Below are 25,576 nucleotides of genomic sequence, written 5' to 3' on the forward strand. Positions count from 1 at the left end.
GTCTGTTTATGGGGTATGTGGCGCTGTTTTAGAGTGCTGTGTTGCTGTTTATTGCTGCCTCTCTCTCGTGCTGTGTTGCTGTTTATTGCTGCCTCTCTCTCGTGCTGTGTTGCTGTTTATTGCTGCCTCTCTCTCGTGTTGTGTTGCTGTTTATTGCTGCCTCTCTCTCGTGCTGTGTTGCTGTTTATTGCTGCCTCTCTCTCTGTGTTGCTGTTGTTGCTGCTCTCTCTCGTGCTGTGTTTCTGTTTGTGCTCCTCTCTCTCGTGCTGTGTTGCTGTTTATTGCTGCCTCTCTCTCGTGCTGTGTTGCTGTTCATTGGCTGTTTAAGTTGTAATGGCTGTGTTAAATTCTCTCTCTCTCTCTCTTTATCTATCTATCTATCTATCTATCTGTTTCTCTGAACAGGCGTGATGGCTGAGGGTGGATCGCTTCTTGGGCGGCTTCCGACACCACCCACCCTGCCGCCCACCCTCCTAACTACCGCCTCCCTGCTGGACACTCTCTACGCCCACCACTCGCTAGCCCACGCCCACATCGTCTACCTCGCACATGACCCGCCTGGTAAGTTCTGTCCAAACCCTCCTACTGTTGTCATATCATCATCATCATCATCATCATCATCATCATCATCACCGTCACCATCATCATCATTATCATCATCATCATCATCATCATCATCATCATCATCATCATCATCATCTCTAACAGCCTGACTTAGTAACTGTGAATGAATGACTGTCTGACTGACTGACTGACTGATTATGACTCCACTGACTGAGTTACTGACCTACTGCACATTATTGACTGACTGGCTTACTGCCTGATAGACTGGATGTTACTGAGTGACTGTGACTTACTAATTGAGTGCGACTTACTGACTCATTGTGACTTACTGATTGAGTGACTGACAAACTGGTTGATTAACTGAATTGTTTGTGTGTGTGTGTGTGTGTGTGCGTGTGTGTGTGTGTGTGTGTGTGTGCGTGTGTGCGTGTGTGTGTGTCTGTCACCTCCCGTCTCTCTCTCTCTCTCTCTCTCTCTCTCTCTCTCTCTCTCTCTCTCTCTCTCTCTCTCTCTCTCTCTCTCTCTCTCTCTCTCTCTCTCACCTCCGTTGGTTCTCTACAGAGCAATTGATCCAGTCAGCCCAGGTAGGATTCGGGGTCCTTCTTGAAGGTATGGATGATGAAGAGAAGGATCTGGCGTCTCTGGGAGTGACCCTGATCACTCCGATCCTAGGAGAGCCCTTGGCAATCCTGAAGGAAACCAAGACATCCTTACAGGACAACCGGACAAACCGAGGAAGACCAGAGACACCTCCTAGGACACCGGAAGAAGTCACGGCGTCCCCAGGAAAGTCTCAGACGTCCCTGGGGAAGGTCAGGATAATGCCCCTGGAGGTACACAGAGACGTGGATGAGGTCGTTAATCTCCTGAAGGAACGACCCAACCAGTACTCTAGAGCCACGGTCGTCCTCTACGGCTCCGGCGACTACCTGTCCAAGGCGGTGAAACAGGTGAGTCTCTCGTTGCTCACCTGACTGTAGAGAGGGGGGGGGGGCGGCTCAGATATTGTTCACGTCTCATACATTTCTCAGATATTTCCCATAAGTTTCTCACCTATTATACATGTATTTCTCACGCGTTTTAGGCAGTGGGGGCGGATGTGGTGACTCCTGGACAAGTGTGGGTGTTGGTGAGCGAGGGGAGTCTTCACCACTACTCACGCTTCCTGGTGACCCACACTCTCACCAGTCAGTTCAACCTCCTTCTTGTCACCCAGGTCACCAAGACGCACCAGGACCGCTCACCAGGTCAGCAGAGAGAGAGAGAGAGAGAGAGAGAGATTGTACAATACTCCCCTGAGAGCATTGTACTAATAGGTTCATAAAAAATACTAACCTGGTAGTCAACCTCAGATGGTTTGACAATAAAGTAACAGATCAAATTCCATTTAGTTTTGAAAACGTGTGTGTGTGTGTGTGTGTGTGTGTGTGTGTGTGTGTGTGTGTGTGTGTGTGTGTGTGTAGAGAGAGATAAAATGATAAAATGGTAAAGTTAAATTAAATACTAAAGCATTATTCTGGTTGCTACAGCGATAACACCGGTGACTGCTCTTAGGGTATAATACGTCTCTCGTTGCAACAGATGTGCTTTGGGTAGCTCCATGATATACCTCTGTTTTTATTTTGGTTTAATACAACGGTGTACATTTATTGACACGATTTACAAAGCAATTACGACAACTTGGATGGTGTAGTAAAATAGTCTTTAGAGTTTGGTTTGGTAATTGGTTTTGTGTAGTAGTAATAGTTGTAACGGTAGTAGTAATAGTTGTAACAGTAGTAGTAATAGTTGTAACGGTAGTAGTAATAGTTGTAACAGTAGTATTAATAGTTGTAACGGTAGTAGTAATAGTTGTAACAGTAGTAGTAATAGTTGTAACAGTAGTAGTAATAGGAGCACTTGGTTTGATAGTGTCCTGTGAAGGTCAAGGTGCAATAAAGTGTTTATATACGACTACTACTACTACTACTACTACTATTACTACTACCATTACTACTATTATTATTATTGTTTTATTATTATTATTATTATTATTATTATTATTATTATTATTATTATTATTATTATTATTATTATTATTATTATTATTATTATTATTGTTATTATCATTATTATTAAGATCATTTCTTTGCAGCTACGTGTGTTGTCTTAGTATACAAACTGGTTTACTCTTCAACGGGCGTGCAGTGGTCGCGGGTGGGGTGTGGGCGTGGGCGTGGTGGGCTGCGTCTCGTGGGTGACCCCTTCGCCTTCCCCATCACCCTTAGTAACTACAGCATCAGGGTGGGCGTCGTACAGGTAAAATACAATCATGATACAGGTACAGATGTTCACGAGATACAGGCGGCGAAAACAAACAAATGTACAATGAATACACGAAATATACAAGAAATACACACACACACACACACACACACACACACACACGTAGAAACAAAAGGAAGTCGGGTATATGTTTTGTCAAAGGAGTTACTGAACAATGATTGACATCAATAGTTTATCCTCAGAAGAAAATCATACCAGAAACTAGTGAGGCTTGAAGATCGTATTATGAGACAGGTGAGGGCCAGGTGAGGGTGAGATGGGGGAGGGGAGTGCCAGGTGTTGAAAGGTTATTTGGTTTGTGTTGATTTCTCTTCACTTCATCCTTTCTTACCTGTTATCTCAGATCTATTGTAGTTACCTTAGTTTGTTAGTTTAGGTTACGTGGTGACGTATGTCGTTTGGATAGGAATGATATGATTAATCTCTATTATTATTATTATTAATTATAATTATTATTATTATTATTATTATTATTATTATTATTATTATTATTATTATTAAACTTTTCATTATTGTTTCCATTTTTTTTGGTAAAGACATTATCAAATTCATATTTATTTTATATTTGGAAACACAATCTTCAAAGTCAATGCCAAATTTTATTCAAATTCTGGATCCACCAGAGCTCCCCAACTCTCCGTGTGGTGGAGTCTGCAGGAGATGGAGGACCTCACCTGGTGGGGTTCCTGGCGGAGGTGATGGCCTTCTTACAGCAGAGTCTACACTTCAGGTACAACGTGTCTCAGGTCCGCGGCTACGGTACTCGGCTTATCAATGGCTCCTGGATTGGCCTGGTGGGAGCCGTGGCCGAGAAGGTGAGAACCTCTTTGACGAGGGTAAGGCAGCGAGTGGGTCTTTGTCACATTGGATAATATCCCTCTCACATCCGACCATGGGATTGAACCTGAGATACATTGGTGAGAGGTATGCGTGTGCTCGGGGTGTGTGTGTGTGTGTGTGTGTGTGTGTGTGTGTGTGTGTGTGTGTGTTTTATTATTTTGATACTATGACGAATTAACATATGTACTACTTAATTATCTAAGTGTCTCTTTCTCCTCCCTTCCTCACCTCCTTCCTCTTCTCTCTCCCTCTCTCTCTACCTTCCTCACCTCCTCCACTTCCCTCCATCTCTCTCTACCTTTCTCACATTCTTCTCCCTCTCTCTCTACTTTCCTCACCTCCCCCACTTCCCTCCACCTCTCTCTACCTTTCTTACATTCTTCTCCCTTTCCCCCCTTACTCTCTTCACTCCACGTCCCTCCTCCTGTCTCCACATTTCTCACTTCTCTTTACCTCCCTCTCCCCCTCTCCACCCTCCCCGCTACCCTCCTCTTCCCTGCCACCTCTCTCTGCATTCCTTACCTCCCTCCCACCTCTCTCCACCTCCTCTTACCTGGCGTGGCCACTTTGCAGCAGGTGGAGGTGGGGCTGTCATCCCTCAGCATCACCTACGAGAGGCGTCAGGTGGTGTCCTTCACGAGTCACCTGCTGGAGTCGAGCGTCTACCTCATGTTCCCCGCTAAGCACATCCTCAAGCCCATCTTCGTCGTCTTCCTCATCTTCACGCCTCTGGTGAGTCATATTCTTCATCTTCACGCCCCTGATGAGTCATGTTCCTCATTTTTACTCGTATGAGCAAAAACCTCCTTAGATAAGTAACACACCTCACCCTACCATTACCTTCTCCTTCACCCTAATCCTCCCTCACCCTCCCTCACTTCCCCTTATCCTTATCCTCCCTTACATACAAAGTGCCCTCAAACCTTCACAACACCTAATCCACCTCCCACATCTGTTCTTGTAGGTGTGGGCATGTTTGGTGGGGATGATCTTACTACTGGGGACGGTGCTGTACTTTACTAGTCTCCCCTGCCGCGGTGACCACAGTAACCCGCACTCCGTTTTCTTCTTCCTGGGCATCGCCTATCGCTGCATCGTTAATCAAGGTGAGAAAAGAGGGAGATGATGATGATAATGATGATGATGACAACAATAATTTTGTATTTGTCAATTTTAATGCAGTGTGTGTGTGTGTGTGTGTGTGTGTGTGTTCCCCCAAATTCATCCCAGAAGTGTCAGAAATGTAGAATCTCCTCATATCTATCTATCTAATCTATCTATCTATCTATCTATCTATCTATTAGGAATGCTATGCCCTAACACCACGGCTTCGCGTTTGGTGTACGTGTCTGGTCTCGTACTTGCCCTAGTGGTCTACGCCACGTACAGGTTAGTGTGTGTGTACGTGTCTGTCTTATACAGGTGAGTGTGTGTATGTGTGTGTACGTGTCCTTGTCTCATACAGGTGAGTGTGTGTATGTGTGTGTACGTGTCCTTGTCTCATACAGGTGAGTGTGTGTATGTGTGTGTACGTGTCCTTGTCTCATATAGGTGAGTGTGTGTGTACGTATCTATGTCTCATATTATTGTGATAATTATATGGGCACTGAGAGGCTGTCTTAATACACATGTCAGTATTACGTCTCTCTCATATAGGTTGGTTAAGTTAGGTTAGGTTAGGTTAGGTTATTCCAATTACGTCTTTCTCATATAGGTTGGTTAAGTTAGGTTTGGTTAGGTTAGGTTATTCCAATTACATCTCTTTTATATAGGTTGGGTTAGGTTAGGTTAGGTTAGGTTATTCCAATTACGTCTCTCTCATATAGGTTGGTTAGGTTAGGTTAGGTTAGGTTAGGTGGAAATGTTTGGTGACTGTTGGCTCTTATACATTTGAGTTTCCGTCGGCCAACGAGAGAGATCCACCATTACACTCAACACTAACACTTCCACCTCTCCCTCATCACCCTCCAGCGGTAACCTGACGGCGTTCTTATCCATACCTCGCCTGCAGCAGTACCCCAGCACCCCGGAGGAGATGTTGCAGCAAGGTTACGCTCCTCTCCTCACAAAAGGGTTCAGCCACTACGACAACTTCAAGGTAACAACTTCATGGTTTGGACGAGGAGAGGAGGGACTTATAGGGTAGTTCTTGGAGTGGGATCGTGGGGCTTCGTTGGAGTTCTTTGGAGGTGTTATGGGGCGTTAGGTCTCAGGAAGGGGTTCTTAAGGGTAGGGTTCCATCGGGGAATTTCTATGGGGGGCTTTTGGGAGATTACTTTGGGGGTTCCTCCTGGAAATCCTAGGGGTATATAGGGGTTCCGGGTGGATTCTTGGTGTGAGTGAGGGGTTGGTTCTGAGGTTTTGTTGTTAGGGGTTCTGTTTTAATCTCTCTCTCTCTCTCTCTCTCTGTTGCAGTATTCTCGCCTGGACACCTTCCAAAAACTGTTTCGTGTGGCCCAGGAGCGTGGTAGCATCTATCCCTTTGGCCGAGTCGATCACAACACCGTCATGGACAGGTTCAGCGAAAGTCCTGTAGCCTCTATTAGTGAGTACAACTGAGTACATCTCTCTCTCTCTCTCTCTCTCTCTCTCTCTCTCTCTCTCTCAGCATCATACATGTTCGTAGTATGTTAGTTTTGGGTATAATTGGAATACTTGATATATTTTGGGTATATCATATGAATAGTTCCAGGGTATATTGCTCTCTGTTCTGTTATATGAAAAGGTATATCGTTATAGGAAAGCTTTTAGCAGGTTGTTCTTTCTTATATGGTGATATATCGTATACTAGCCGAATAAATCTTTTAGTAACTCTCAAATACATTTACTTGGGTGAGAGAGAGAGAGAGAGAGAGAGAGAGAGAGAGAGAGAGAGAGAGAGAGAGAGAGAGAGAGAGACAGCGCTCAAGTTAGTAAATTGACGACGAAATAAATAAATTGATAAACTAACTGGCAGACTCACCCTTAACGCTGTGTGTGAGACATGGAATTTTTGGAGGGGCTTGCAGCTAAGGCTATACAGTTTCTATGTATGTATGTATTTATGTATGTATGTATGTCGGTGTGTGTCTGTCTGTGTCTTCCTCACCGCAAGTTTACCGTCTCTCTTACCCACAGTCTCTGCCCTGGGAGTAGTTTACCGTCAGAACAGCGGCGCAGGACCCAACCAACCTTGTGCCTTCTACGTAGAACCTGAGCCCCTCTCCTCCCAGTTCAGCTACATCATCCTACAGAACAACTCCTTCTTCAGGCAGCTCTTCAACAGGAGGTGGGTGGTGGTGGTCTTATAGAGAGAGAGCGAGAGAGAGAGATTGTTTTAATTATTTCTAAAGTCTCGTAGTAATGAACGTATTTAACTATTTTTATTTAATTGATTTGAATGAAGTTTTGTTATTATTAACATTATTCAATTGTTATTTAAATTAATTTTTGTATGTACTTTTGCAATAATGAAAACTTTGTAATTGTATTTGTGATTGATAATTATAATACAGTAATTTGTATCAGTTTTGTAAGTATCAAGTGTTTCCCGTTATTATATTTTCTTCTAATTCCACTTATATCTTCAGTGCTCTATTAATATTGTTTATTCTAATATATTCTCTTCTTCACGGGGCTATGATAAACTTCCTATATTACAAAACATTAGGATATTATTTTGACTGAATATGATTTAAGAGGGTATAATGCTCGACCATTATAATGCCTCAACAGACTGATTTGGTTGCGAGATATGGGTGTGTTAAAACGGGCGTCGCAGAAACATAATGCTATTCACTGTCTGGGCGGCGGTGGCATGGGCGACGGGGTGGACGGTGGTGGAAGCGTGAGTGGCGGTTCCTTGCCTTTAAGTCTGACGGATCTCCAAGGCGCTTTCCTTCTGTGGGTCGCTGGTACTGTGCTGTCCTTGCTGTTCCTGCTGGTGGAGGTGGTGGTGGTGCGTTGTGTTGGCGGTGATCGAAGTGGTGTTTCGTGCTAATTGATATCGAGACGGTGAATTATCTACCTGTCTGTCTACCTGTCTGGTTGTTCTGGCTTATCCTTGGTTGAATTGAGTTAATCTTTACCATTATTTGTATATCCGCACTGTCTATGTGTACATTGTTTGTATACATACACCATCTCATGTACATTGTTTGTATGCTTACATTGTCTATATACCTTGTTTGTATACCTGTACTGTTTATGTACATGGTTAGTAGACCTTTGGTGTCTATGTAGCCTACATTCGTACATTGTGTGTATATATGCATTGTGTATGACATTGTATATTTGCACTGTTTCTGTATATTGTATACCTGCATTATGGACATGCTGAACCAATAGATTTTGTTTGATGGTTTTACTGTATATTTATCTGTCTATCTGTTTATTCCTCTGTCAGTTATATCTCTCACTCTATGTAGGTATGTTTTAATAATACATATCTTATTCTATGTATCTATCTGTCTAAATAACACTCTCTGTATTTATCTATCTGTCCAATATTACTATCTAGATCATAATAATAGAACCACTTTACGTCAGTGTTAGTATGGCTTTCGCGCTCACACCCTCGGGGCATACCCTGTCGACCCAGCTGAGGATGGGTACCTTGTCTTTAGCTGAAGGGAGGTGAAGGCGGCTGAGTACAGTGTCGACCATGTTACTTCCTTGTGTTCCCAGGTTTAATAGTCACTCTGCCTCGTCATCTAATAAATCCTTGTAGTAGAATTTACTCGGTGTTTAATTGTCACCAAGGATGGTCTTACATGTCACCATCTGATCATCATTGATATGTTAGTATCTGGTAAACAACCTAACCTAACCTAAACTAACCTCATAAACTAACCTTACTGAAACTAACGTAACCTAATCGTAACCTCTTAAATATATTAACTAATATGATCAATGTTGTACGTGACTTTAGGCCAAGTTATTGTAATTATTAAGTTACCACTGCGTTTCAACAACTAAGGTCTTTAATCCCGTCACAAAGTTAGTAATTACACTAAGCCATCAACAATTAAAAGGTATTAGAGATAATGTATAACTCTCTAAGTCAGGCCAAGCTGTGACTGCTCCGTGTGTACTCAGTAAGTCACAACAATATGAGAAGGTGTATTAATAAAGGCAGTAATCTGTGGTATGTGGTGAAGTCTTAAGATCAACCAACAAGTTTTATTTTTTTAATTTAAGGGAAAAGTCTGGGGTTGATTGGGTGTGTTGTCAGGTGTGTTGTCAAGTGTGTTGTCAGGTGTGTGAAGGTGTGGAATAACTTACCCCCAACCATCCAAGGAAAAAGGCTATACGTTCCAGCTTCCTTTAAATCATCTCTTAAAGTGTGTCTGTTGTCTAAGTGTTTATATTTTTGTAACACTTACTCTTATTCTCCTGCTGTAACATTTTTACCATTGTATCATAAATTGTCACTTTGATAATAATTACCATGCCAGTAATTATACTACATTTCCCTTTGTTCCACCATAAAACATCCCATTCTAATATATATTTACTAACACCATGTTACGTGTAGCAATCCAGATGATATTAAATGTTATATAATACTTCCTTGAGGTAAATGTAAAGTATACATCAAATGCCATTAAGAGGTCTCAGGCTCTCAATTGGATCAGACATGTTAATATTGTATTTTCCAAAGGATATTGTTTTCATTAAAGAAACTGACTGGCCAACGCTTCATAGAGATGAGGACATGATATTCCTTCTTTTCTTTACTCAGTACACTAAGATGCATTCGCCTAGTTCGTGGTTTGGTTTAAAAGGAAAATAAATATATTAAAATGACACATTATCTACATTACTAGCATAATAACCACTCTGTTTAAACTTACCTCCAGAAATGTTATTGTTTTGTGATTTCTTTAGTTGAGTTCCCGCTCTGCACATCGAGTGAAAAGTTAAACCAGCAAAAAACACTAGACTTAGAGATTAACTAAAACGTAACTGATCTAAAAAACACAACAAAAACAATCAGACTCGAGGGTTGGCCGTGACCTGTCGTGTTCTCATGCACGGAGATTATTCCCTCTATTTTACCTTTACCTGCAAATATTAATATTCACGCTCAGTATATATGATAACATTCAAAGCTTCAGCCCTTTGAGGACGTCGGTTTAACCCCTTGGAGATTATTGCTCCACTTATCATCCTCAAAGGATCATGTGTTAAACCACCGCCCTCAAAGGACTAACATCACCTACGCATCACTCCAAAAGCAGACCAATTGAATGGACGTCTCTGACTTTGAGATAATATTCTCCCGGAAATGTAGTTGGCGTGTCGTAGCTCCTCATCTGGCACTGTTTATAATATGTATTTTTTTTTCTGGAGGTTCGGTATATAAAAGAATGATAAATATTTGAATGTTCGTCTTGGTCTTTCCTCTTACATACTTTATCAACGTCGCCACTTGTCAACTTATTAAACGTTCGGTCAGTTTTCTGTTGCTCACTTCGGGCAGATGCAGTTAAAGTTCTTAAATAATACTTATTAACATGTACTGTACTAGTGTTGGTTAGCACTGGACTTGTCAGTTACATTTAGAAACATGTCTCTCCTCAGTTACCCCAGTTTCATTACATTTCGTTTATCTGGAGTGACAAAATCAAAGAAATCGAGAGACTGAGTGTGAGAAGGGAGACTGAAGGGGGCTAGGCTATGTTGTTGATTCATTCACCCTCGCCACGGTAAAGGAGGAAGAACGGAACAACAAGATGATCAGGAAAATTTTTATTGACTGAATTATTTTATACAATATTTGGTCTGGATCAATTAATTTTGTATCTTTTTTTTTAGTTACTTGTGATAATCATCTAAGTGTGATGGAAAATGCTCATTATTATTATTATTATTATTATTATTATTATTATTATTATTATTATTATTATTATAATTAAAATGTTGTTTCAAATGTTCATATTGTTGTTGCTATTAGTTTGATTTTTGTTGACGAATACATGTGTTATTTGTAATATATTTTAACATTACAGTATAATCCATAGTAGTAGCAGTAGTAGTAGTAGTAGTATGCTATTTTTATCTCTTTTGGATACATATACAGTACAAATTAAGTTAACAAAACAATTATTTGCCTGAAACAATGACAACTTAACTATGACAACTTAAAAATCAGGTTTCTTCATTCTTGTGAAGGTTTACATTTTCTGTGAGTGTGTATGTTTGTCTGGCCTGTGCTTGTCTAGTTGTCTCACCAAGCACTTGTTGAACATTGGAGGAGAGGGAGAGATAGAATACAGCTGTTGATTGTAGGAGAGGGAGTGATAGAATACAGCTGTTGATTGGAGGAGAGGGAGTGATAAAACAGCTGTTGATTGGAGGAGAGGGAGTGATAGAATACAGCAGTTGATTGGAGGAGAGGGAGAGATAAAACAGCTGTTGATTGGAGGGGAGAGAGATGTTTGTTGGTGGTCGCCGTGGTTGCCAGTAGTACAAGTAGACGTCCTATTGGTTACTTCTCGTCACTTTCCGATTCTGATTCCGAACTCGATTCACTGTCGCTAGAGTCCTCGTCAGAGCTCTCGTCAGAGTCATCTTCATAGTCCTCATCTTGACGACGGACGCGTTGGTGTACACTAAGAAACAGAAATTAATTAAGAAAGAGTTAACGGTCTCGCTAGTGACTGTTTATTTAGTCTTAACAGTTAAGTGGGCATACAATGCCTCCCCATTAACTGCTGTTACAGTTTCACCAGTCAATAACTCCCACAGTCACACTCACTATTAACTAGTTCCCCATTAAATTGTTATCAAGTTACTCTCCCACCAAGTTATCAGTCATACTATTAATTAGCCATACAGTCACTTACCACTCCCTCAGTGACAATCACCACTACCCGCTGGTCTGATTGACAGTCAGCACTACCCGCTCATGTGACTATTAGTCAGCACTACCTGCTGATCTGACTGACAACACTACCCACTGGTCTGAGTGACAGTCACCACTACCCACTGGTCTGAGTGACAGTCACCACTACCCAATGGTCTGACTGACAGTGGTACCTCGTGTAAGAGTCCTCCTCATCGACCTCGTCCATCTGCTGGTTGCGAGAACTCAGGTCCTGGGAGCTGAAGGCGTAATTGACGCCCACCATGGCCAGCATCACCATCACCGCCAGGGCAAACCTTGGCACAGAAGAACACTTGTGAAAGTTTATATCACTAACAGGTGTTTGTGTGTGTGTGTTGAGGGCTGTAGAGAGTGTGTTGTGTATCCGGTATAATATGTATGTGTCTGCGTATGTATATGTCAGTGTATTTATAGGAATATGTGTGTGTATATAGACATGTGTGTCTAGAATTTCACCAAATTGAATGTTGAGTGTGGACGTCGGATAAAGAATTATAACAAATAATGAATAACAATATGATAACGAATAATGAATAACGAGATGATATCGAATGACAAATAAGAAAATAATGATCAGAACAACTACATCGACGAACTGAAAATATACAAGATCTATTTCCTGGAAGATAAAAAAGAAAGTATAATGATTTGTTGAACAAAATAAAAAGTGACCAAATTTTGAGTCGCCAAAAACAAATATGAGCTCCCAAATATTGATACAGTGACCATTTGTTATGTATCAGATGAATAATATTGATACAGTGACCATGTGTTATGTATCAGGTGAATAATATTGATACAGTGACCATGTGTTATGTATCAGATGAATAATATTGATACAGTGACCATGTGTTATGTATCAGATGAATAATATTGACACAGTGACCATGTGTTATGTATCAGATGAATAATATTGACACAGTGACCATGTGTTATGTATCAGATGAATAATATTGATACAGTGACCATGTGTTATGTATCAGATGAATGACAGATGAACACAGTGAAGAAATACAGACATACAGCTCAGAAACACACACACACACACACACACACAGAGTCTTACTTCATCTTGGTGTTGTAAGAGATGGATCTGAAGCAGCAGTAGTGGCAACAGCGACGAGAGTGGGAGTGAAGACAGGTAGCAGACACGGCTGTATTTGTACCGTCTCTGCTCCACTATACTGTACATACACCTGGCTGGCGGTAAATGGCTGCCCATCCACTCGGCACGTAGTATCACGCAACTATGCTACAAAACTTTATAAACAATGTGGGTTTTTTCTACTTTTGTTTTTCTTTTGTTTATCTCGGTGATGTTTTTGTGTCAGTGATGGCCGTGGTTTTAGTCGATCTTAATTATATTCGTTAATTCTTTCTATTTATCTTTACCATTTTAGCTAAGGTCAGGTTAGGTTAGGTTAGGTTAGGTTAGGTTAGGTTACTCAACCCATCTTACAACAAACATATTAAAGATATGATCCGTCAAGACACTAAGATCAGCGAACCTAATTTTATACTATTAGGTGTACTCAGTCGACCTACACCTTGATACACCTAACCTATAATTGCACTTTCTTTTTTTCTGTAGATATATTGTTACTGGTTAGCCCCCCTCCGCCCCAGCGTAAACAAAGGGATCTATATAGTGTTTTGTTGGGACTAGACTTGGTCACAGAGATTCATTGTTTCTTTACTTCACTATGTATATATGCCGACTCACTATGTGCGTGTTTGACAGTTTTGCCTACCTAACCTAACCTACCTACCTACTTACCTAACCTAACCTAACCTACCTACCTACCTACCTACCTACCTACCTACCTACCTACCTACCTACCTACCTACCTACCTACCTACCTACCTACCTACCTAACCCACCTACCTACCTACCTAACCCACCTACCTACCTACCTACCTACCTACCTACCTACCTACCTACCTACCTACCTACCTACCTACCTACCTACCTACCTACCTACCTACCCCTACCTACCTACCTACCTCACCCACCCACCTACCTAACTCCACCCACCTACCTACCTACCTAACCCTACCTACCTACCTGCCCTGCTAACTACCCTAACCCACCTACCACCTAACCTACCTACCTACTTACCTACCTCCACCCTCACCCACCTACCTACCTAACCCAACCACCTACCTACCTACCTACCACTTACCTAACCTACCACCTACCCACCCACCTACCTAACCCACCCACCTAACCCACCTACCTACCTAACCTACCTACCTACTTCCTAACCCACCCACCTACCTACCTAACCCACCCACCACCTACCTACCTACCTAAACTACCAACCCACCTACCTACCTACCTACCTACCTACCTACCTAACCTACCTCTACCTAACCTACCTACCTGCCTACCTACTTACCTAACCCACCCACCTACCTACCCACCCACCTACCTACCTACCGACCTACCTACCTACCTACTTACCTAACCTACTTACCTACCTACCTACCTAACCTACCTACCTACCTACCCACCTACCTACCTAACTTACCTACCTAACCTACCTACCTACCTAACCTTCCTACCTACCTACCATAAAAAAAACCAGTTAAATTAATGTTAATTATAAAAAAATAGGAACCATTCAGTGGCACTGCTGTAGCGGCACGTACAGTATAAAAGAGTGACTTGACCTACTGACTTGTAGTAAATAGATAGTTAATGAATCTTTTCCCCTACTACTACAAAAAATGCTGCTACTACTACTACTACTACTATTACTACTACTACTTTTTTCTTTTTTGTGGCCTCCAGCCTCCCCCACTACTACTACTACTCATCATCAATATCATCATCATCATACTGTATTAATAATAATATTAATGATAATAATAATAAGAAGAATAAGAATAAGAAGAAGAAGAAGAAGAAGAAGAAACTCAGCTTGACATTGGGAGTTGAATAAGGGTACATTTTCTACGCTACAAGCTGGATGGATGGTCAGTCATGTGTATAGGTGGTCAGTCATGTGGATAGGTGGTTTGTCGTGTGGATAAGTTGTCGATCGGGTGGAAAGGTATTTGGTCTTGGGGTATGTGGTCGGTCGGGTGGATAGCGCGGGTATTTCTCAAAGCCCACCTTTGCTCAATGCCACCCACACTAACTCATCGCCACCCACACCAACCCACCGCCACCTACACTAACCCACAACCAACCCACCGCCACCCACGCCCGCCCACCGCCACCCACCACACACCATTGTAACGGAAGCACGGTCGAAAAGCAGAGCGTCCTTCTAGATACGTATTGGAGCAGAAGAGTTTATCTATACTTCGTAATGCAGGAATGGAAACGTCCCATTGGTCACAGTCCTTGCACTCCTGATCTCTGGAACAGGAGAGCTGCTGTGACGTCAATGCTGACCTTGGTCACGCTGACGATAATCCACGCATCTACTTTTGTTTTGTCTTTAAGGTCACATGTTGTTTGTTGTAATATTACGTGTTATTAGCGATAGAAATTGCGATAATACTAATAGTTATGATTAAAGTAATACTAACAGTAACAGCCAAAAAAAAAGCAATGAAACATACTACTACTACTATTACTATTACTTTTTTGTTACTACAGAATGTGGCCTCCAACCTCCTCTTATAGCCTTACCTTCAGCACCATTTTATTACTTAAATATTCTAATACAAAATTAACTACCATAGCTGAGTTATTTAAGCCGCAGATCTATCAGGCATTCAGTGGCTGTTGCCTCATAGCCAATGTCTGCGTATATAATAATAATAATAATAATAATAATAATAATAATTTTCGGCAGATTATGAAACATGTAAATCACATTCAAAGGGTTAAGTCCTAATTATCAGTGAGTTAAAGCATCAGCAAAAGGTTTAGCCATCGTCAGGCCCGTCCTTTAGGGGGCGAACAGGGGCGACCGCCCGGGGCCCCGCGCGTGTGGGGGGCCCCGCGGGGCCCAGCACTAGACCCAGTGACCTCAGACACATTACCTGTTGACTGGTTAATCTGACCTGACGGCTTACGCCACCATCGCAACCGTGACCTTACCATCCATAGCGGCAGTCCCATGGGGGTTGGTGGAGTACGCAGTGGCTGAGTTGCCCCGGGCCCCGCAGACCTCCTGGAGACGGCCCTGACCATCGTCTTCAGAGGGTTAAATTATTGTCGCTAAAGAGTTAAAACAGTTCTCAAAAGGTTGAATCATCGTTATCAAAGAGTTTAAACATAATCCACAATGGGTTAAACTACTATCCTTAAAAGGTTGAATTATTATATGCCACTAGTGTAAAGCATTAACCTTGTTTCAGTAAGTGCTTCATCTTCGTAATTTCTAAATAAAGATAATGAAAGTCTTGAAAATTTAACGGACTTTATTCTCGCTTGAGTGAAGTGTGTATGTAAATAAATACATCCAGTGAAGCTTGAAATAACAATCTATTTTCACTAACAAATTACATTTTATATGTCCGTGAACTAGTTATGAAACAGAGACTATATACAGTATCCATTATTGGTTATATCTCTGTTATCATCGCTTCCTTCCTTATCGTCTCCTTGTCCTTGTCTTTGAGGTTCTATCGTAGCTTTTATCATCTGTGACAGTTCTTACGCTGGTATTCTTAAAACTTTCATTCTATTGACAGACACTTGGGAAAAATCTTGAGGAAAGTTTGTATTTAAGAAACTTTCCTTCCCTCGGTGGCGTGAGAATTCTTTCTTCGGAGGTGACAAATTACTGGAACTTGAATGAAATATTTGGATCATTCCTTCAAAAATTCCTTCACATTTTCTCCTATGTTAGTTGATTGAGTTGAATAATGATAAGTTGAGCATAGTCATAATATATTTTTATTAACGTAATGTAGTCCGATTTATTGTGGCATCACTAACGTCAATACATTTTTAAAACAGTTTTTTGCGATCTTCCCCAACAGTTGGTAAATTGTCGTTTTATGCTGCCACGGCATTATGGAGCAGAAATTTGGGTTAACACACACACACACACACACACAGTAGCAAATGGGTGGGTACCTTAACTTTACTGTAGGACGGAGTAATGACGTGCCGGTCACCCTGCCGACTTGTGTACCGAATAGTTACCTGTAGTACTATTGAAGTATATTGTGTGTTATATCCACGCTGTCTTTAACCGGCCGCCAGGCATATGTGACTTTCATTGTACTGTACAATATATTACATACATTATATGTTTCTTGAACTAAAAAAAATGGAACGTATTAATTTTTTTTAAACTGTAATGTCCAGGAATATTTTATTGACTTTTACATAAAGACTTAAAATAAATATTCAAAGGCACAAAATAAAGTAATGGACTGTGCCCAGAGTATCTAACAACATGTACTAGTGTTGTAGTTAACAAGTTGTACTCGTAGTATATTGATTTAATTTATGGATTTATAATAAAGTCCACATTATTAAACTTTAACAAATCTTACGTATATTCAGAATAAGGCTAAGCCCTTTAGAGTCGGTTTAGACAGATTCAGTGTATTAGATAACTACATTTGTTGACACTCTTTAGTATCGTGGAGGTTACGAATTTTCTTGCCGTGCATAAATTCCGAGATTTAAATAGTCTATGATTGGTTGTTTGTGTGTAGGTAATTACCCAGGGCAGAAATAACAACAAGAAATAAAGTAATTTTGGTTCCAAGTTTTCTGGCAACACATGGATGACGTCAGTGATTTAGTGGTTCAGAAGCTTCGGGGTCTTGTGTTCGAAGGGTCTTTTCTCGTTCACTCATACAGTAGTAAAATGATGTAGAGTGGATGATGTGGATGTTTTGGGGTGGATGATTTAGGATATTTGTTAAGGAGTATTTTTGTGGATGTTGTAGATAAGATAAGAGACGTAAGCAAGAGAAGACAGAGACAAGGACCAAAAATGACTCAGGTTCGAACAAATTTTCGAGTGTGGTCGAACTTTGAACCCTGACTCTCTGCCCCCCACCACACACCACCTCTTGCTTCGTCAGTAGTGCTGCCGCCGCCTTCAACACGTCAGCTCACGGAAGAGCAAACAATCGTCATTTTGTATCGGAACTATACAAAGAAATTAGGTCTTAAGAGTGTCATAAAAGGATCTATAGACCGGCGTAGAATGTAGCAAAGTGTCGTAGAATGTATGTTGAATCATAGGTACAATGTCATGAAGTGTTGTGGCCATGAGGTGTCAATAGAAGATAACTGCCGTCAAGATATGTAAAGTTTCAAAGAATGTCAAGTGTCACAAGGAGTTAAGGTGTCGTTTTCGTCAAGTGTCACAGGTGTTAAGAAGTCGGAGAGTGTCACCTGTGGTCTTGAAGTGTCGGAAAGTGGCAGCAATACAGATGGCACTGCCTCAATTGACTGTATACGATGTCGACTTTTTCATCTGTCATTGATTCAAAGGTGAGTAGAACACTGTGTTATAATGAGGACATTAACTAGGCCCCAGTTTGATATTTACCCTAGAGAACAATGACTTAACCCCTAGAGAACAATGACGGTTATTCTCAAACGGTTATGTTATCATTCTCAAACGGTTAAGTTATCATTCTCAAACGGTTATGTTATCATTCTCAAACGGTTAAGTTATCATTCTCAAGCGGTTGTTATCATTCTCAAACGGTTAGTTTATCATTCTCAAAAGGTTAAGTTATCATTCACAAATAATCGTGGTAATTCTCAAAGGGCTAATGTTTAAGTTATCAATATTTTCGAAATATTATAGAGTCACGTAAGTACTTGTGGTAAGTGGCAGGGGTTTGTTCTGAAACTTCACTGTGTTTTTGTTGGTAAATTTGTCCTGATGTAAGAGCGGGGGCTGCTATTACTTATTGCTGAGCCACCGAGGCCACGGTTTTGATGGTACAATAAAAGCAGGTACTGTAAATATAGTAAGTGTTACAAGAAGTATTAATACTTCGACAGTAGGTATTTTTTTAGAGATGATTTAAAGGAAGGGAGCGTAGTCTTTGCTCGGGTGGGTGGGGGTAAGTTGTTCCACGCCTTCACACCGTGATATTTTATGGGGGTCTAGGACTGAGAGGAGCGCATGGGGGTGGGGGGGGGGTGGTCTTAGTAGCTCTGGGTGCCTTAAGTTGCATCTCTGATTATTCCGGAACTGGAAGTAATTATTGTCAAGCAAGTGATTGATAGATTTGTAAACAAAGAGGGCACAGCAGTAAGTGTCAATATCATCGATTTTTAAAAATTTCAATATTGCAAATTTTTCGTTTGTGTGATCTGTTTTTCTCAAGTAGGTCATTGTCCGTACAGCTCTCTTTTGGGGGTCCTTACATGTACTTTCAACAATCAATTTTCAAAGATTGCGTTCTTTCACAGATGTTCATATCACCACAGAGTCCTCAACCCATCAAAGCAATTGCTGAAATTGCACATGTATTAGATCTCAAATAAACATAAAACACTCTTACTGACCATGCCTGTTAGTCTACACTGCTAGAACTAATGCCCTTGGCATTAAAATCACTCTAATAGAAACAACACAAAAGTACAATCCTCGGAAATATAACACAACTCGCGTTATACAAATAAATTCACTTGTCAAAACTGACGTCAACTGAGAACTAAAACACTTCCAATTGAAATAAAAACAAATACATCCAAAATATGTCACAATTTCAAATAACACGCAGTTACATAACCTTAGTTCAATTATGGCCTTCCGTTGCACTCAGAAACCAACACTGCCCACCACACTCTTAACACGGCATATGTTCACTGCTCGCCCATTGTCTGTAAATATCAAAGTATTAACTCGAGTGATCTCAACAATTGCTATGTTATCAGTGCAGAAAGGCACCCCCCCAAAAAAAAATATCACCTTGGTATACAACCAACACTTTTCTGAGATTTCACAAAAGAATGCAAAAAAATAGTTAGGTAGCTAACCTCTGTTTCTCAGACACTTTTCAACACTCTGAACAATACAAATTCCCACACTCTACTGTACACTTTACTTTGAACCAGATTTCTAATTTCCTTGAGGCAATAGTTCTAACCTAACCTCAAGTAAAGTATTTGCCGTGAAGTTTTCAACTTCTCCGTAAAACCACAAAAAATTTTTTTGCACAGAATTACATAAGCAATCTGAAATATTCATTAGTTACAGTGAAATGGTTATTACAAATCACAGTTAAAAAAAAATTACCCACAGTATCAGTCATTCCTCCCAACTCGATACTATGTACATTACATCACCACCGCTATCACCATTTGTAAGAGCGGGAGCCACTACTACCATTTGTATGAGTGTGCACCACAAGCTGCCACCCTGTAAGGGCTTGGCACTCTTTACAACAACTTACATTAATACTCTGACCTGGGAGCGTGACGTGAGAGGAAGGCCCATGGGTACATGTAAGTATAGTATCGAGTATTAGGGAAAGAACAACGGTGAATACTAGGTGAATCATAGACCCACATACAAATAGACTGTTTATTAAACACAAAAATGGTTACAGAAGACGTTGTATTCACCCAAAACAGGAACTCCTGGTACCATGCTCTCAGGCTCAATTTACTTGCACCACTACTGGGTGTACACACTAAAAAACACACAAACTCTTACAGCACCTTAGCACCATTAAAACCAGTGGCACCTGCCAGTATAACACTCAATACTCCAGCGGCCGCCATGGGAGTCTCCTCACCAAGTGACACCTTCCAACAAACTCCGATAATTCCGGTGGACTAACACCACCACCACACCAATAGCCCCACCGAGTTATGTACTGTACTCATCCACCAATGATGGCAGTTGTTTGTGGGGCTTGACGATCCGGGTTCACCACGTGGGCATGGCGTCAGGGGAATAGTACCCCCTATGGGGCCCATGGGTGGTAGTGGAGCTTCTGACTGTCGGGGTTCAAGGGGACACCCGACTCCACTGGACCTCAGACATCTCCCAAGACTAGTGGATGCGTCATCCACGCTACAGACATGGCCTAGGCTGCGATAGGGACCTGTGGGTGGGAAGCGTGGCGGCTCACTGACTGTTTATAACGAACCTCAACGTTTCAAAGGGACATACAGGACATAAAATACTTCACTCAAAGCACATTAACTACGTTACTTTAACACTTGCACAATCAACTATTAATTAGGTCAAATCACCTAAAACTGGCGAATTACATAAGAACATAAGAAAATAAGGAGTCTGCAATAGGCCGGTTGGCCTGTGTATGGCAGCTCCTGTCGAGAGTTACTACCACTCTCTATCATCCATGAATCTATCTAGCCGTATATAAAGGGATAACAAAATAAAACAATCTTGATTCTGTTACTGGTAATACTGTAAACAGGATACAGAAACTTGTCGTCTTAACACTGAAGTATCCGTCTTTTTTTCATAGTTAAGTCAAGGCTACAGGTCACACTTCAGGTACGATCATATTTTTTTAGTTTTTGCTGTCCAATAGTCTCCGTTCTTCATCTGTATATATCCTATCGCTTGTATCCACTAATCTTGCAAATCCTCCTTTGCCGTCAAAGTGAACGTGAGATCCGCCCTCCCCCATTGAAACGAACACGTGAACTCCCTTCCTCGCCTATATGAACGGAAGATCTCCCTGTTTCAGGAGCAACAGTACTGTTGTGGTGTGGACAGGTACGAGTTACATAGGAAGTTGAACAACATGTGAATCTCGTTGGCGTTGGTCTCGAAGGAGGCGTGTTGAACATCGTTACACTGCCACCAACTAGCTGTGCAGGAGAGAGAAACAAGAGGGGGTAACTCGTGTAAACAAATATACCAATGAAAATGGTCGTAACTCACGGAAACTGACCTTCTGTGCCGAAATATATTATGTATTTAGATTTTTATGACTGTGGCAGTGACCTTGTTAGTGAAGGCTTTATAGATCATGATGTTACCTTTGCGCGAGTAGATTGGGTCGGCGTAGAGCTTGGCTTGTTTGTACGCTTGACACTCTCTCAGGTTGGCCAGGTTGAAAGGCAAGGTCGAGTCCCATTGCCATGTCCCCGTGGGCCTGGTGGATGAGGAGAAGGTGGTGGTAATCGAGGGTGAAACATGACTCTACTTTATATATGTTAATGTTAGTTACTGTTAGGTTACCCTAAGTTGAATAAAACCGGATCACCTGAACATTAAACACCCCAACTCTTTTCACTGTCTTGATGACCAGTCACCTTAATTTTACATGGGAATGCGATTTGGTTAGGTCAAGTTACTGTGAGATTAGGTTAGGTTAAGTGACTAGGCCTAGGCTAGTGTTAGGGTGATTAATCTTCAGGTGACAAAATATGGTGTCTAATATTCAGGTTTTCTTTTTAGAGGCTTAATGTAGATAACTAACTTACCTGAGTAGCGACCACAGCCAGGCGTCCATGAGAGGGAGGGAGTCCCTGAATTGGGTAATGTAGAGAAGGTATTTCAAGTTAGGGGAGACATCTGCGTTCTCGAAGTTAAACCAACGATACCTGGGAGAGTGTAGGAGGGAGTCAAATAACACCTGGGACACTGCGGGCAAGAACAGGAGAAGTGACAAAGCCGCTTGGGGTGTTTTCATTATACCATTATATTTATTACTTTTTCTCTTTCTTTTATTTTTAATAATACACTTTGGTCACTTGCCTATTTTATCGCCCGAACCACCTCATATCTTTCATATTTCTCTAAATTATAAAGTAAAATGAATATTCGTATAGGCTAAATTTCTTATATATCATAACGAAAGAAGAATTTGATCCTTGAGTCTGAAAAGGTTCGAGTTGTTGCTCTTTAACTTCAGGATAGGCAACTAAAACTGTCTTGTTGAGGTGTAGTTCATTAATAGTGATCAAAATGTTGACAAAATTGCAGTAAAACTTTACCCAAAGAAGATGTGATCTTAAACAAGGAAGAAAAACTTTATCTACGAATCTTGTGGAGGGTGAACTCTGTCTCACCTACTCTGTGACCAGAGAAGCATCCGGGTCTTGTGAGCGAGGCGGCTGAGGGTTTGGACCAGAGGGTGAGACAGCCGGTGCAGATTGGTGAAGTGGGACAACTCACCCAAGGCCGTCCTCATAACTATGAACCACGTAGCATATCCTGGCGAAGACAAGGAGGGAGAACGTGATGTCTGGATCTGCTGGTGAGGTTATAGGCTATACAGGATCATCGAAAAATAATTCCCAGTGTATAATAGTTACTATGCAAAGTATACCCGACTTCTTACGGGTTACAGTATATATATATATATATATATATATATATATATATATATATATATATATATATATATATATAACTTGATCTAATCCATGTCTATTCCAAGCTAAACTATTGCCATCCAATTCAACCTAAACTAACCCAACGCAACCAAACCTAATCATACCAATACTAAACCAACCCAACCTCCCTCAACTCATTAAGTTTTACCCAAATTTAAAATAAAATCATTAAGGTGAAAAGTCTCAAGGTTTCTTAAGCCTATATGCAAACTTTAAGGTCTCGAGGTTTCATGATGTTGAAGTTGTTGGCACACACACACACACACACACACACACACACACATACACACACATACACAGGACTTATGCCACATGACTAACATTGTTAAACCTAACCTAACCTGAGGTAGAGAGTGAGACCGTGAAGATAATAAAGGATAACGGGAGGATGGGGGACTCCCTTCAGGCACTCACCCACCACCATGACGTCAGGAACGACATCCCCCTTCGCCCAATCCTGTAGCTTTGTGACTCTCTGTTCAAGGTGATCCTCGGTGTAAGACGACATGATCTTGAGGGAGCCTCCTGGCGCCCACACCAGAGTCACCCTCAGGTCGTATGAGTCGAGTGGTACATCCTCCTCCAGCAACTCCTCCTCCGAGTAAGAGAAGTCACTTGGGTCCTCCTCTTCCTCCTCCCCTTTCGAGTCGTTGTTTTCATCATAAGCACCAAGTCCAGTATGACCGTTAATACCGTTATGGCCGTTATTATTAAGACCGTTAGTACTGTTATGACTGTCAGTACCATTATAACCGTTGATGGCGTTATAACGGTTAATACCGTAATCGTTAGCACCATTAAGACCGTTAATACCATCTTGACCATTCATACCATTAAAGCCGTTATGACTGTTAATACCGTTTTGACCGTTAAAGTTATCATGTTCGTTTTTTTCGTTACTACTGCTGCCTTTATTAGAGTCTCGTTTAAGGCCTCTGTAACCACCAGCATCGTCAGTATCGCTATGACTATGGTTACTTGTGTCGAGGTGATAACTACCAGGAAGATCTGATGTGGAACTTGTCGTTGTGGTGGAGGTCGTAGAGGTCTTAGTAGTCTTGGAGGTCGTGGAGGGTCGCCGGCCAAGAATATCGAAGGTTGGAGGTCTGTGTACATGATAGGTAACAGCCCTTCTAAATTCTTCGCGAGTTACCTAAAGAAAACAACAGCCAATATTATGGTCTATGTCGGCATGTCATTAATATTTTTTTTTATTATTGGTCTAATTATCAATCCATTTATTCAGTTTTTCATAATTTTTTTGTATCAAGTTGTTTAATCAACAATTTTACAGTTTAAACTCATTTACTTGATTTTTTCTCTTGTGTTAATTAATGTCTTACCTGTTTATTGCCCAGGTAAAATGTGTACATCAGTTCAGGTGGTAGGAATCTCATCAAGGAATATACCTTTTGCCTCTGGTTGGAGTCGCCGACGAAAGCTATCCAAGTCTTCTTACCCTTAGCTGCTCTGGCCGCACTGCATCTCTCCACGTCCTTCGCCTCGTAATGACGGATCTGTGGGCGTGGATGGGTGTGGGTGATAGAGGTCATTAGTTTTGTGGACGTGGAGGTGTAGAGGGAAGGAGGGGGGTCATTAGTTCTGTGGTCGTATGGGTGTTACAAAATAGAACGTCATTGTCTCCTATCTGCTTGGCGGTGGCGGTGTGGCAAAAAGGTTAACAAGGAGAGCATGTCATCATTTACAGATTGATGACACCTTACTAAGCATGACAGTACGTCGGTGCACCTCTTTCCTAACCGGTGAACTTGGTGAAGAGAACCTCCCACCCCTCCCTCTCCTACGTCACAACACTTCGCCACACCGCCACCGTTTAGCAAATAGGATCCAATGACGTTCTATTTTGTAAACGGTATTAAAACTGTAACCATGCAAAAAATGCTTACATTCAGGCTGGCTACTATTGCGAGGTTCATTCCGGGAGTTTTACTATAATGTAAACAAACACAGATGCCACGTCTCACAAAACACGCCAACCACGGTAACAGGTGAAATTGTGGGTAACTGTACATTACTTGGGGACTCAGTTGACAAGGGATGTATGGTAATAGGTGGGGAGGAGTTACCTGGCAGGGGATATATGGAACGGAGCCCTCCATCAGTTGGAGACGAGGACCTGAGTGCATCCTGACGGAGGCGTTCGCTTTATCACTGCTGACGTTAAACTCAGTGTCAGCCAAAAGTGATGTCAGCTGTCGGCTCAGCTTCTCATAGGGAGCATCTGATGACGATAAACAAAATCAAAAGACAAAGTTCACCTATTCTTAGCCCCTTGTGGTCAATGTTTCAACTATAATTTTGTAAGGAAAATAATTCATCGTTCTCAGAGGAATGCATGCATGGGTGAGCGATTGAATGATTGAACCAGGAAAGTCGCTTATTGATTTATTAAACAAACAGACAGACAGACAGACACACGTACCTGTGTACCAAATACCACCACCCTTCCCTTTATCAATAGTAAACATAGCTTGACACTGCTGGTGATGATGCGCCTGGCGAACAGCGTCGTTATGGGTAGATGTTATCAAGGTGGGGATAGAAAATGTTGTGGTCAGGTAAAGCTTCGCTGAACCCCAGCTGATGAACACCATCAGCGCCCAAACAATGCCAGCGATCAAAACACGTCTAGTTGACATCACAGAAGTGAGTCCCAGCCGATGGTATGTCATCATACTAACACT

General features: G+C 41.5%; 3 protein-coding genes across 3 annotated transcripts; 1 reads left to right on the forward strand and 2 right to left on the reverse strand.

The window, feature by feature from the left end:
- Positions 1-1,156: 1,156 nt before the first annotated feature.
- On the forward strand, positions 1,157-7,877 carry LOC121854972. The gene is made up of 9 exons (XM_042349793.1): positions 1,157-1,514; positions 1,649-1,811; positions 2,094-2,119; positions 3,513-3,704; positions 4,306-4,461; positions 5,645-5,827; positions 6,145-6,274; positions 6,847-6,997; positions 7,444-7,877. Exons 1-9 carry the CDS (start codon positions 1,176-1,178, stop codon positions 7,706-7,708), a joined length of 1,605 nt encoding a protein of 534 aa, XP_042205727.1. The 5' UTR covers positions 1,157-1,175; the 3' UTR covers positions 7,709-7,877.
- A 2,569-nt stretch (positions 7,878-10,446) lies between these two features.
- On the reverse strand, positions 10,447-12,796 carry LOC121854970 (101 kDa malaria antigen-like). The gene is made up of 3 exons (XM_042349791.1): positions 12,666-12,796; positions 11,752-11,874; positions 10,447-11,324 (listed from the first exon to the last, which is right to left on the reverse strand). The coding sequence occupies exons 1-3, from the start codon at positions 12,668-12,670 to the stop codon at positions 11,201-11,203; spliced, it is 252 nt and encodes an 83-aa protein (XP_042205725.1). The 5' UTR covers positions 12,671-12,796; the 3' UTR covers positions 10,447-11,200.
- An 8,083-nt stretch (positions 12,797-20,879) lies between these two features.
- LOC121854969 lies at positions 20,880-25,097 on the reverse strand. The gene is made up of 7 exons (XM_042349790.1): positions 24,959-25,097; positions 24,215-24,388; positions 23,286-24,024; positions 22,545-22,689; positions 21,957-22,076; positions 21,510-21,625; positions 20,880-21,338 (listed from the first exon to the last, which is right to left on the reverse strand). Exons 1-7 carry the CDS (start codon positions 25,016-25,018, stop codon positions 21,211-21,213), a joined length of 1,482 nt encoding a protein of 493 aa, XP_042205724.1. The 5' UTR covers positions 25,019-25,097; the 3' UTR covers positions 20,880-21,210.
- Positions 25,098-25,576: the final 479 nt, after the last annotated feature.

The sequence above is a fragment of the Homarus americanus genome, unplaced genomic scaffold (assembly GCF_018991925.1).
Source record: "Homarus americanus isolate GMGI-L3 unplaced genomic scaffold, GMGI_Hamer_2.0 scaffold52625, whole genome shotgun sequence".
Lineage (NCBI taxonomy): Eukaryota > Metazoa > Arthropoda > Malacostraca > Decapoda > Nephropidae > Homarus > Homarus americanus.

Excerpts from the sequence above, each read along its gene's own strand:
- LOC121854970 (XM_042349791.1), bottom strand. Across the intron at positions 11,325-11,751 it reads GAGGAGGACTCTTACACGAG|TGTACACCAACGCGTCCGTC; the intron begins GTACCACTGTCA and ends TCTGTTTCTTAG.
- LOC121854969 (XM_042349790.1), bottom strand. The coding sequence starts at position 25,018 with ATGCACTCAGGTCCTCGTCTCCAACTGATGGAGGGCTCCGTTCCATAT. Across the intron at positions 24,389-24,958 it reads TTCCATATATCCCCTGCCAG|ATCCGTCATTACGAGGCGAA; the intron begins GTAACTCCTCCC and ends CCACGCCCACAG. Across the intron at positions 22,077-22,544 it reads CTTCTCTGGTCACAGAGTAG|GTATCGTTGGTTTAACTTCG; the intron begins GTGAGACAGAGT and ends ACACTCTCCCAG.
- LOC121854972 (XM_042349793.1), top strand. The coding sequence starts at position 1,176 with ATGGATGATGAAGAGAAGGATCTGGCGTCTCTGGGAGTGACCCTGATC. Across the intron at positions 1,812-2,093 it reads GCACCAGGACCGCTCACCAG|CGATAACACCGGTGACTGCT; the intron begins GTCAGCAGAGAG and ends TGGTTGCTACAG. Across the intron at positions 5,828-6,144 it reads GCCACTACGACAACTTCAAG|TATTCTCGCCTGGACACCTT; the intron begins GTAACAACTTCA and ends TCTCTGTTGCAG.